At 31.1% G+C, this 11,678-nt stretch overlaps 1 protein-coding gene across 7 annotated transcripts in view; it reads right to left on the reverse strand.

The window, feature by feature from the left end:
• LOC134725817 (glutamine-rich protein 2-like) overlaps positions 1-8,768 on the reverse strand; it is a 53,564-nt gene extending 44,796 nt beyond the window's left edge. For 3 of the 7 annotated variants that reach the window (XM_063590005.1, XM_063590000.1, XM_063590003.1), the window contains exon 1: positions 8,036-8,767. In XM_063590005.1, coding sequence (XP_063446075.1) covers positions 8,036-8,521 — 486 coding nt within the window. In that variant the 5' untranslated portion in view covers positions 8,522-8,767. Of the gene's footprint in view, positions 1-8,035 lie in introns of all 7 variants that reach the window. The other 4 variants (XM_063590002.1, XM_063590001.1, XM_063590006.1 and 1 more) reach the window with 4 other exon arrangements.
• Between the last annotated feature and the right edge of the window lie 2,910 nt (positions 8,769-11,678).

Below are 11,678 nucleotides of genomic sequence, written 5' to 3' on the forward strand. Positions count from 1 at the left end.
TTCATGTACAAACTAACCAATGCCTTTGACATACAATATACAAGCAACATTCATTGATCTTCATAATGTATGTACCGGTATTCTCTTTTATTCTTATGATTTTCAATATGAAATGGACACTTTTTTTTCATAACAAACTGAGTAAAAACTAACAGATGATGCAGATCTATTTCTCATTAACTCCTATTTAAAATGTTCACAAGGTTGTTCAATTAAGAAATATTTCATCTGGTGATTTGGGAAGAATATAGATAGTTCTAAAGCCCATGTTTACATGTATAATCAATAAACTTGAAATCATCCATAATCACTTTATTTCAATATAACAATACAACAAAGACTACTTTTTTATTGAATATATGCCATTTTTCAAACTAACAAAAATCTGGTACTCTTGAGACTGTCATGTACTTATATTCTAGTTCACAATGATTGTGGTTATTTTTCAAATTGCTGTCAAAGCTTTTATATTTTATACTTTTTCCAAACTTAATTTTAAAGGATCATTCAATTTTTTACCAAAATGACAATTTTTAACAAATTTTCAATAGTTAAGTACATGAAAAAAATGGTAAAAAAAGTCTAGCATAATACCATAAATGTATCCAGAACTTTCAATTGATCTACACATTAGGGAAGAATTAAAAACATGAAAGATGTTAATGTGTTTAAATTTGAAATGGATAATTAAATTTATTGGTGTTTCTTTCCAAATGATTGGAAATGTTCATAAACCATTTTATTCAAAGAACTTTCATTTGACTTTTTTAACATCTGCAAAAATTTTATGGACTGCACACAGTTTCAAATGGCTTGTAATTATCATTTAGAAAAAAATCACATTTAATTCAAACATTATAAAGAAGATCATAAGACCTCCATGTGATATGATAGGTACTTTATAAATGTTAATAGTATGACCAGCAATCAAAGGATGAGTAAACGAGGTGTCAATACATTTTTTTTTAAATACAAATGACTTTGTATTGTATTTAAGTTTCATTGCAATAAAAACTTATCAATTTATAAATTACTTTAATTTTGCTTAAAAAATGTAAAACTTCATGGTTATAAACCACAAGTTTTAAGAAAACAATAATACAGAAATTTATAGACTACACCTTCTGACTTTCCAATTCCAATATTGTCAGTGGAAAATTATTAACGCCATGTTCTATCCCGAGCCATAAAACACCATAGTCATCTGGTGCTATATATATTTTACAGAAAACCAGTGGTAGCTATGTCAACTTCCATGGCGCTATCTAAAAATTATGGGGAGAACACTGGGGCCCATTGTGAAACATCCTTTAAAGGAAGAAAAATACTTTAAACACATACTTTATCAACTCTATCTAATTTACCCAATAACAAGGAATATTGTTGAAAAAATTTGATTGATAACAAAATCATTGAGCATGACTGGAGCCCCCCCCCCCTTTTTTTTTTTTAGGTCAGTCAGTACTCAGCAGGCCTCCTTAAGAAAAGTTCTGGATCCGCCACTGATTTAAATCAATGCAACAATAAAGTCTATGACACTGCTATACAGTTTATCACTATTTTTACAATGAGGGACAAGAGTAAAATTATGTTCATGCATGTACATTTTATATTTGAAGTCGGTGGCAATAGTTCCTAGAAAAAAGTTGTGAAGTACACACAATTAAAAATAAAAAGACATCTACATCATGCAATCTTTGAAAATAGACAGGTAACTCCAAAATATGTCAAACCAATTATATTGAGTTGACTTGTTGAGCATTATTACATGTATAGCTTCTATAGATCTATTGGATCGATGGAGTCTGAATGGACTATTTATGACTTTGCATGATACATGAAAATGGTGTTAACAGCATTAATTGATCTTCATTATTTATTTACAATAACACACCACAACTAAATATATATTAAGCTAGCTGTCTTTGAACTATTGGATTAACACAATTTAGACCTGAGAGATCATGGCCAATATTTTGTACATGCCATGCAGGAGCTTTGAGGAATGAATTTGTATAGTACGTAACAAAATCAATCATTTGCTATCATTGTTTAAAGCCTATACAGTCTATTTACACAATTGTAACATTCTTTCTAAGTTCTAGGGTCTCTGTCCAGCAACTGACTGGTATGATCATGCATGATGACAGTAAGACTGACTCCCCTATGGAATTACAACTTGATTTCCTTTTCCTAATATTTTAGTCCACAGCTGGAAGTAACGATGTAACCTATATTTATCTGATTCTCTTTCGATGAAAATCCCCCAAAGTTTTTCTTTGTTTGAGTGATGAATACATGTGAGTTGTTTTAATACTGAAGCTAAATGAAAAAGGAATGATAGTAGTAATGTTATTTATAGTTATAAAAAACATGGCAGCTTGAACTAGGGGGATATTTAAAAAGATTTATCTAAATATTCCAAATAATAAGTGTTCTTCTGACATTCTTTTGATGGGAGAGATGTTTTATGTAATACTATTTGAAAAGACAAAGATGTTGTTAATCTGACATAACACTGTAATTCAGAATTCCTTAATTGTCATTTTAAATAAATTTGCAGTCCAGCTGACAACTGCATAGAAAGCAGCTGCACTCAGTTAGTACTAATCACTGTCATGCCTGGCTTTGATTCAAAAAAGAAATCTTCTTTTTAAACTACAGTTCATGTCCTTCTAGAGTGACAGTCTAAGAATACATGTATGCATAATTAAACTCTAAATAGCAATTATTGCCAATTCATTGTAATACATGTAATTTTGTCCATTGTTATGCCATTCTGAATATATGTATTATACACAACCCAGTGGTCAAACAAAATACATAGATTCATGTGCGTATAAACGTTACATGAAAATCTTTTTTGAGATTAAAGCTATATAAATGTTTAAAGTCAATATTTAAAGGTCCAATTAAAGAAACTTGGAATACAATGGTATTTGTAAAAGCTTCATATACCATTGAAATTTATATATATTAAATACAGTTGAAATAAAAAGTAATAACTATTCCATATGCATGCATTAATTAATAATTTTGTTCATGTGTTCTATTTCCTATGCTGTAAACTGAAAATTGATCTACAAGTATAAAATTAAAGATGCATGTACATGTATGTCATAGATGTATTTTTTTTTTTTCCATTTTACAGTTTACTGTAAATACAATACATTTTTGTATATTATAACAGCTTACAAAATTTGAAAATGGAGGGGGGAAGAGGCCTAAGGAGAGGTCCTGATCCCAAAATCACGGGCTTAAAAACATGAAATCAGGAGGTACAAAATTTAAATAAATTTAAATCCGGACATCCCGAAATTAAAAAAAAAAGAATTGCTGGATCCTGATACCCTAAGCTTACAAACACCTGGCCTCACGGTCATAAAACTTTCGAGCATGATTTTTGTACTCAGACTCGAAAATCAACCAATCAAATTGCTGGATTTTATGTTTTGAGCATGATTTTTGTGCTCCGAGAACTGAGCAAAGTTTTATGCCTTCAAGGCCTGATCTTGGAGTACCAATAAAGGTCCTATCCCCCCTCAAAATGTAATGATTTAGTCAATTTCTTTTATAAAAATGTTTTATCTACAGTATTTTTTTCATAAAAATCCATAAAAGAATAATCAAAGTTTTAATATAATTTAGTTTAATTTCAAATTTTGGTAACTGAACTCATCCTAATTACATGGTTGACTTGTGTACATGACCTTTTTAAACAATTTTAAGACAATCTAGTAAAAAATAATTTGACATAATCTTAACAAAAATTTGATAGTCACTTACAGATAAAATTTATTTTTTTATTTGAAAAGTGTGTTACATTAAACCTATTGTCAAAAATAAATCTAATTACATGTTAGAACATAAGTATAGCTTATCAATAATTCAGATCAAAGTGTTTAGCTTGGTTGACAAGACAAAATAACCAATAACAAATTAAAACCTTGTGGTCATTTTTTATATAATAGTAAAAAGAAGAAAACATGGATATATAAGTAAATGGAAAATTACCTTTTTAAAGATACATGTAGTGTCTTTGGCTATTCATCATTTGCAATGAGATTCCAGATTGAATAACACATAGTTATTTAGGAATGCTTTGTTTTTAACGGAAAACTTATCAAGACCAAATTACATACTGTATATATCTGTATGTACAAAAAAATGTAGGCTGAAAATCAAGTACAACACAAAAAACATTATATCATTAATAACCAGTAATACAAACTATTTTTAGCTTTATTAAAAATTGCTTCTGTGAATATAAATAAGAGATATCCAGAAAACTTTATTACAATAACAAACCAATCTTTTTTATAAATGAATGGCAAGTGATATAAACATAAAAGCATAGATACAAGAATCAGGAGATCTAGAAGGACTGAGGAATTTGATCAAACAAAAATGGATACAAACTAAAGAGAGTAAATTTGATTATTTGCAGATCATTGATATCAATCAGAATGGTCCTCTGGTGGAAATTTGTTGTATTTTCAATCATTTCACCATACTATTAGAAAATTTTCTCTATGCTAAGATGCATGTTTAGGCCAATAGGGAGCTCGAGAACATAATTTGCTTTAATAATGGAATGCCTACTGCATCTTTTTGCAAAGCAATTTGAAAACAAATGTTCCCCAACAGTCAGTCATTTTTTATTAAGTTTTGAAAATCAATGAAAGAAATGATATAGGTTTCAAGTACATGTAGTTGTTTTAATATACACATGTAACAACAGTAATGGCAACTGTCTTCAAGTTCAAGCAGTACCGGTATATATCTAATACTGATCTATCAATGTTATCAAATGTCACACACATGTGCTTTGTAATATAGTACAGAAAAATCTAGGTAAATATTTGAGTCATTCTGGGTGTATCACTTCAAAAACTGGATATCCTTTTAAAAAGTGATAAAAACAAAATTTAATGTATGATATATATACAATAACAGTCTGTGAAAAACAATCCTACTGGACACATCTGAACAATAGTCCTTTATCATACTATAAAAAATCTATCAGGAAAGTTTATCAATTTATCAATTTTAAATAAAAAATTCACACTTACTACACATTCGATGTTTTATTTATCAATATATTAAACCAGGCATTCAGTTTAAAGACCAGATCAATCTTATATCATGCAATTCAACAGACAGATCCATGTCTCTTTCACTAAGGAAATAAGGTCCAAACTACTTCCCTTCAAACATGTTGAAGAGTTTTGAGAATGACATAAATAATCACCATTTACTTTTACAATTTACAGAGAGAACATAAATCTCATTTAAGTACATGACATGTAGGTTATAAATTATGAAAGATGTTCAGAGTTAAACAAAAAGTGATAGGAAAAAATGGTATTAAAGAATATTAAAATTGTGATTCCAACTGCTGAACTGAAATCTGACTATTAAATTCAGAATATCATGACCTTACTGACCCCCTAATAGACATTCTAGCCACTGGCCTGGACCTCTACATGCCTTAGGTTCTTGTTTCCTGGTGCATGTATACATGTACCTCAAATCTCTTTTTTTTCTGAACTTGCTATGCAGTATGGGTTTTGCTCATTGTTCAAGATTGTACAGTGACACATACAATGTACATTCATTGATGTAGCTGTTACATGTCATTGATCATGAGTTAGTATCTGATGATCATAGAAAGTTGTCTCATTGGCAATGATATATCTCCCTTTTTTATATTCACAAAAAATTAGTTAGCATTTTCAAGTTTACTTTTACTGTCTAAGTCAAGTCAACTGTCAAACTTTCACTTTTTTAATGATCAGGATAATTTAACATTGTGTCATCTATTTTGATATTGCCTTTGGTGTATATGTAACAATTTTGGTTTTATATACAGTGTACAATGTAGATGTGATTACAATTTTAGTTATCAGAGCTTCAGATAAGCTGTGTATTTGCGTGATCACGCAATACAAATATTAGAAAACCCAATGCAATTGTCCATTGCAGGATTCAACAACCCAATTAATTCAATGGATAACCCAATTATAAGTCAAAACCATGAGTTCTCAACCATTTTATTGACTACCGTTTGCGTTATTTACCCTTATCTGTTTAAAGTCGTCGCGTACACTATTTTTATAATATTTATAATTGGAAATTTCCTGTCGTTCTAAATATAGATCCCTGCATCAAGTACCTGAAATGGGTCCCTGTTTGAGTTTTCCCTTGCTCAATAGGCACACATGTTTTTGTAAACATCGATCTTCTCTGCGTTTATCATGTAGTCATAATTTTTTCCATTGCTCGGGATTTATCATAACATACATTGAATTAAAACGAAAGTGAATGTCCGGTAAAAATATTTAATAGAAGCATGTTTTCAGCTTCTTTTGAAAAGCTGAGGGAAAGTTATGATGATAACAAGACTCATCCAGTGTTTTAAGGAAGCGTCCATCAAATGCACGGGCGTGTGTACGTTCCATAACGAGAACATTTGCTAATAAACACGGGGTTTCATCAAAATCGAAATCAGTTGAAAAAAGTGAAAGGCCAAATCAAATATGAAATGATAAAGCATCAGAAACCAAAAGTTCTAAATAAAAGACAGCTAAACCCAGATTTATGTAAATTGAATAAAACAAAATCATTCAAGTATAATTAGAGTTAATATACTATTTTTTTTTATTAATTTTACGGTTAATTAATGAATACACATACCATGCACACAGGCACTGATCAGGCACTGCATGGTCTCAGAATTTATTATATGAAGGAATAAAACGAGTGCCTGTGAATACACATATCTGTTTTTGTGAGAAAATACAAAACTGGCACTGAAAGGTTTGAAACGGGACACAATTTAAACCTACAATTGCTCCTCAGTGAATAAATTAAATAAAACAGCTAACCCTTACCATAATCTCAAACCAAATAAAACAGCTAAACAAAGAAAGAAACATATTTAAGATGGAAAACAATAGGGGTTGATATTGCCTAAATATTCAATATTGTGTCGATGAAAAAACCCAATTCATTAAGGAGCTTGGTGGTGAAAAACCCAATTTGATAGTAACCTGAGAGGTGAATTGGAATTGATAATGCAATTAAAAAACTTTATCACCCAATTATATAAGAAAATGGTAGGTAAAAACCCCAATTTGTGAATTCTTATCTGGAGCTCTGAAGCATTAACTTAATCTGATAAATATCTGAAATAGCTGACATGCATGACAAGGCCCAAATTACTTCATTTAGACAATTTATCATCTTACACTTGTTCATTCAATTATCTTAAATATTAGACCACAAATAAATACCTTGAAAAGTAATTAGACTTGCGGGTTAATAGAAATTTGTTAACTTGCACCAACGACTTAAATTAGAACATATCTTGTTAATATTTGTTTACTTTGTTATGCATAAATTGTACTTTTAAAGTTCCTTTTTTTTTTATGTAACAGTATAATGTACCATTCATATTCTTTTTTACTTGTTCCTGGTAGTCATGATACATTGTAGTATTTAAGAAACCATGAACTTTAAGAACATATTTAATAGAGCCACTTCATTTTTTTTATGAATGTGTTATGCCAGTTGACCATGGCACCTTTTCTGTAAACATTGGTAAATGACAATCAACCCTTAATGTGTTGCAATAGCATAACTTTGAAGACAAACCGATACTGTAGGGGGTCTCATCTGATACGGGATCCCACATACTGTTTTGTTAGATTCCGATATCCTGCTCTCACTATGTACATTTGAACGTAAGCAATTCTCTTTTTTTTTGTAATTTCTTGTATCCCGCCAAACTTCATTTCACATTTTCACGTCAACATTATTTGACTTTCACGAGTCAGGCTTACAAAAAATCAGCAATAACACTTAGACCCCAATGGAAATGCAAGTGAAAATGTGTGAACGTAAAAGTTGCCTATCTATTATAACTCTTTTTACACATCAACAACACAATGTTTTTCTATATATAAGAAGAATTTAAAACAACTTTCTTTAGGAACAGCCAAGTAATATTATTTACTATCAAAATTTCATATACCTTTGCAATGCCTTTTTCATTGGTTTCCACACGGCTCATCAACTGCATATTCATCCACATTTCACCAATTGGTTTTTCTGCATATTGTGTTTTTGCCTTTTCGAACAAATCTTGATTTGATGGAACAGATGTAATGTTATCAAGTTGTTCCTGTAATTTAGCAACCTTAATCTCAAGATGATGATAAGGTGTTTTCCTCCCTGTACTAGGAGTAGGCATAGCGGACGACCTCTCACTGAGAGTGTCTTCTGTATCCTCTCCTCGTCCACTGTCAACATCACTTAACACTGATAACTCCCTAGCTTTAGATGCTGACAAAAAATCCCGATCAAATTCATTTATATCCGCTTGTACGTCTACAATATTTAGACGTTTTAGCATAGCATGCAGTAATGTGTGAAGAACATTGAAATTTACAGAACCTACTTCTGGTGATCCCAAGGCCAGATCGACCATTTGGGAGAGGTTAACCTTTGTGCAAGGCATTTTCTTTTTTGATTTTCTCACTGACACATACAAGAAATTACATATTAAAAAGTTATTCCATTTTTTTTCAATACCAGACCAGTTTGTGTACACCGCTGGAAACCATGTTGTGTACAAGATCACTGCGCAATTACTTCCGGTTTACGTTCTTAAAAATATCGGGCTATACTTTCCATAATGTACAGTCTCTGCTCTTAAATATCAGAGTTTAAAAAAAAAAATTTAATTATTTACCACATTTCAGAGGAAACAAAATAAAAAGGTTTGTAAAATAGATCTAAAGAACTATATTATTTTATTGGTATACGCGGATGTTTCCAAGATGTTATCGTTAGCAACAACAATGCTTTCACCACGTGGTATTATCGAAAAGGGGCGTGGTTTATATTCATGTTGCACCCTCAAAACTTTAAATTTCAAAGTACATTTAATAAATATTTTTTTTGAAAAATCTTTATTTAAAGAAAACCTCATAATTTCAATTGTCTTAGAGAAATTTAAAGAACATTAAAATTCCTGATAAAATAGTTGATGTTTGTTAACCTTATATGTGCAATGAGCAAGAAAGATATCACTTGCAGATCTAGAATTTTTTATAAGTGGGGGCCCACTGACTGACCTAAGAGGGGGCCCGCTCCAGTCACGCTTCACTGATTCCCTATATAAGCAAACAAATTTTTTCCCAAAAAGGGCCCCCCCCTTAAATCTGCCTCTGGATATCTTAATGCTATCAAACATTCAAATTTTCATTTTCAAAATCCTTTCTAATACTTAGGTATGTTATTATTAACACATTGGGTTTTCAACCTCAATTACATTATAATTAGAAATATCACAAGCACGTGATCACAAGTCCATTTTTTTTTTTTTTTTTGAATATGTAACTTTCTGTTTTACGAGCTAAGGTGCACAATTTTAATAGTTATTCTTTAATAACAAATTCTGGATCTATTTAGTTTTCATTGTTAACAAACAAATCAATTCTTTTTTTACAAATCTTCTACAAAAGTTTTTTTAAAACATTTAACAACTTGAAAGGAGATGATTGATATACAAGAGCAACAACTTCTGCAGTAGTTCCGTCAACTACAAATTGGTTTAGAATAGGTTTCATTGGACTGAATAAGGAAGGAAACAGTTTTTCACAAATCTTGTCCAACTATTATTATCCTCTGTTGTGTACAAAAGATTTGTCTCATGAAATAGTGGGATTTCAAATTTGAGTACCATTCCATGTACTTCCCAACAGTATAAAGTATAGGTTCTACCATTGAATCAAAAACAAGTCCATTTTTTTTTTTTTTTTGAATATGTAACTTTCTGTTTTACGAGCTAAGGTGCACAATTTTAATAGTTATTCTTTAATAACAAATTCTGGATCTATTTAGTTTTCATTGTTAACAAACAAATCAATTCTTTTTTACAAATCTTCTACAAAAGTTTTTTTAAAACATTTAACAACTTGAAAGGAGATGATTGATATACAAGAGCAACAACTTCTGCAGTAGTTCCGTCAACTACAAATTGGTTTAGAATAGGTTTCATTGGACTGAATAAGGAAGGAAACAGTTTTTCACAAATCTTGTCCAACTATTATTATCCTCTGTTGTGTACAAAAGATTTGTCTCATGAAATAGTGGGATTTCAAATTTGAGTACCATTCCATGTACTTCCCAACAGTATAAAGTATAGGTTCTACCATTGAATCAAAAACTCTTTCTAAAACTTTGCATGGCTTGTATATCAATTGATTTATTTTTCATGTGAAATATGCTTTCTTGCCCTCTCTGTGAAAAGTACATATACCTACTAACCTTGTGGAGGTACAAAGTGGGAGATCTCCCTCTTTACAACGACAAAGAAAGAGATAACTTAATGCATGCATGATTGATAAAACTGTTTTCTTTTACAGTTTTGTATAATGCCCTGATGACAGTGCCTTGGGCATAAAACTAAAGGCTCTCAAGAGCCTGTATCGCTCTACTTTGAAATCATATATAAAAAGATAAAATTTGGTCAGCATCTCATCAGGAACATTCATGCTATGTTGACCTATAATGGTTTACTTTTTTTAAATTGTTATTTCGATGGAGAGTTGTCTCATTGGCACTCACACCACATCTTCCTATATCTATGTTTGGTTTCATTCCATTCAGTGGTTTTCTAAAAGAATTCATTTGTATGCATTTCCCATAGAGTCCTATGTTAAACTAAATCCTCTGCTGGCGGCCATCTTGGATGATGGATCGCCTACAAAGTAACAACACTCAGTCAGCATCTCATAAGGAACATTTATGTTACGTTTTGTTTCATTCCATTCAGTGGTTCTCTAAAAGAAGTCATTTGTATGCATTTCCCATAGGGTCCTTGTGAAACTAAGTCCCTCGCTGGCAGCCATCTTGGATGATGGATCGGCTACAAAGTAACAACACTTGGACAGCACCTCATAAGGAAAAAGTAAAATCACAAAAATACTGAACTCAGAGGAAAATCAATGAGGAAAGTCCATAATCACATGGCAAAATCAAATAACAAAACGCATCAAAAACGAAAGGAAAAGAACTGTCATATTCCTGACTTGGTACAGGCATTTTCAAATGTAGAAAAAGGTGGATTAAACCTGGTTCTATACATTCATGCTATGTTTGGTTTTATTCCACTCAGTGGTTCTCTAGAAGAAGTTCAAACTGTAAAAAGTTAACCACGATGACAGACCACAGACGCCAAGTGATATCATGAGAAAAGCTCTCTGGGCCAGGTGAGCTAAAATTCATTTCAATAAATTTTCTGCAGCAATCCCTAAAGTGTTGTTGTTATGAGATTTTCCATTTGTAAAGGGTCAAAACTCTAGAATGGTAAAAGAAACACCACCAAAATTCAAACTTGATCTTGTGGTAATAAGCATTGTGTATAAGTTTCATGACTTTGGTTGAGGCAAACTAGAGTTAAAGAATGGAAACTAACTTTGGGATAGATGGACGTACAGACAGACAAGGGAACGATGGGGGCATAAAAATAATCTTATTTGTATAGAATATCATTGCTTAGAAACTCATGTAAAACTAATGTGCCAGACCATATCAAATTTCAAATCTGTAAAATCTTTTTCGTTCTTACCTTTATACCAATATATCAATTATTGATTTCATGGGAAAAA

The sequence above is a fragment of the Mytilus trossulus genome, chromosome 7 (assembly GCF_036588685.1).
Source record: "Mytilus trossulus isolate FHL-02 chromosome 7, PNRI_Mtr1.1.1.hap1, whole genome shotgun sequence".
Lineage (NCBI taxonomy): Eukaryota > Metazoa > Mollusca > Bivalvia > Mytilida > Mytilidae > Mytilus > Mytilus trossulus.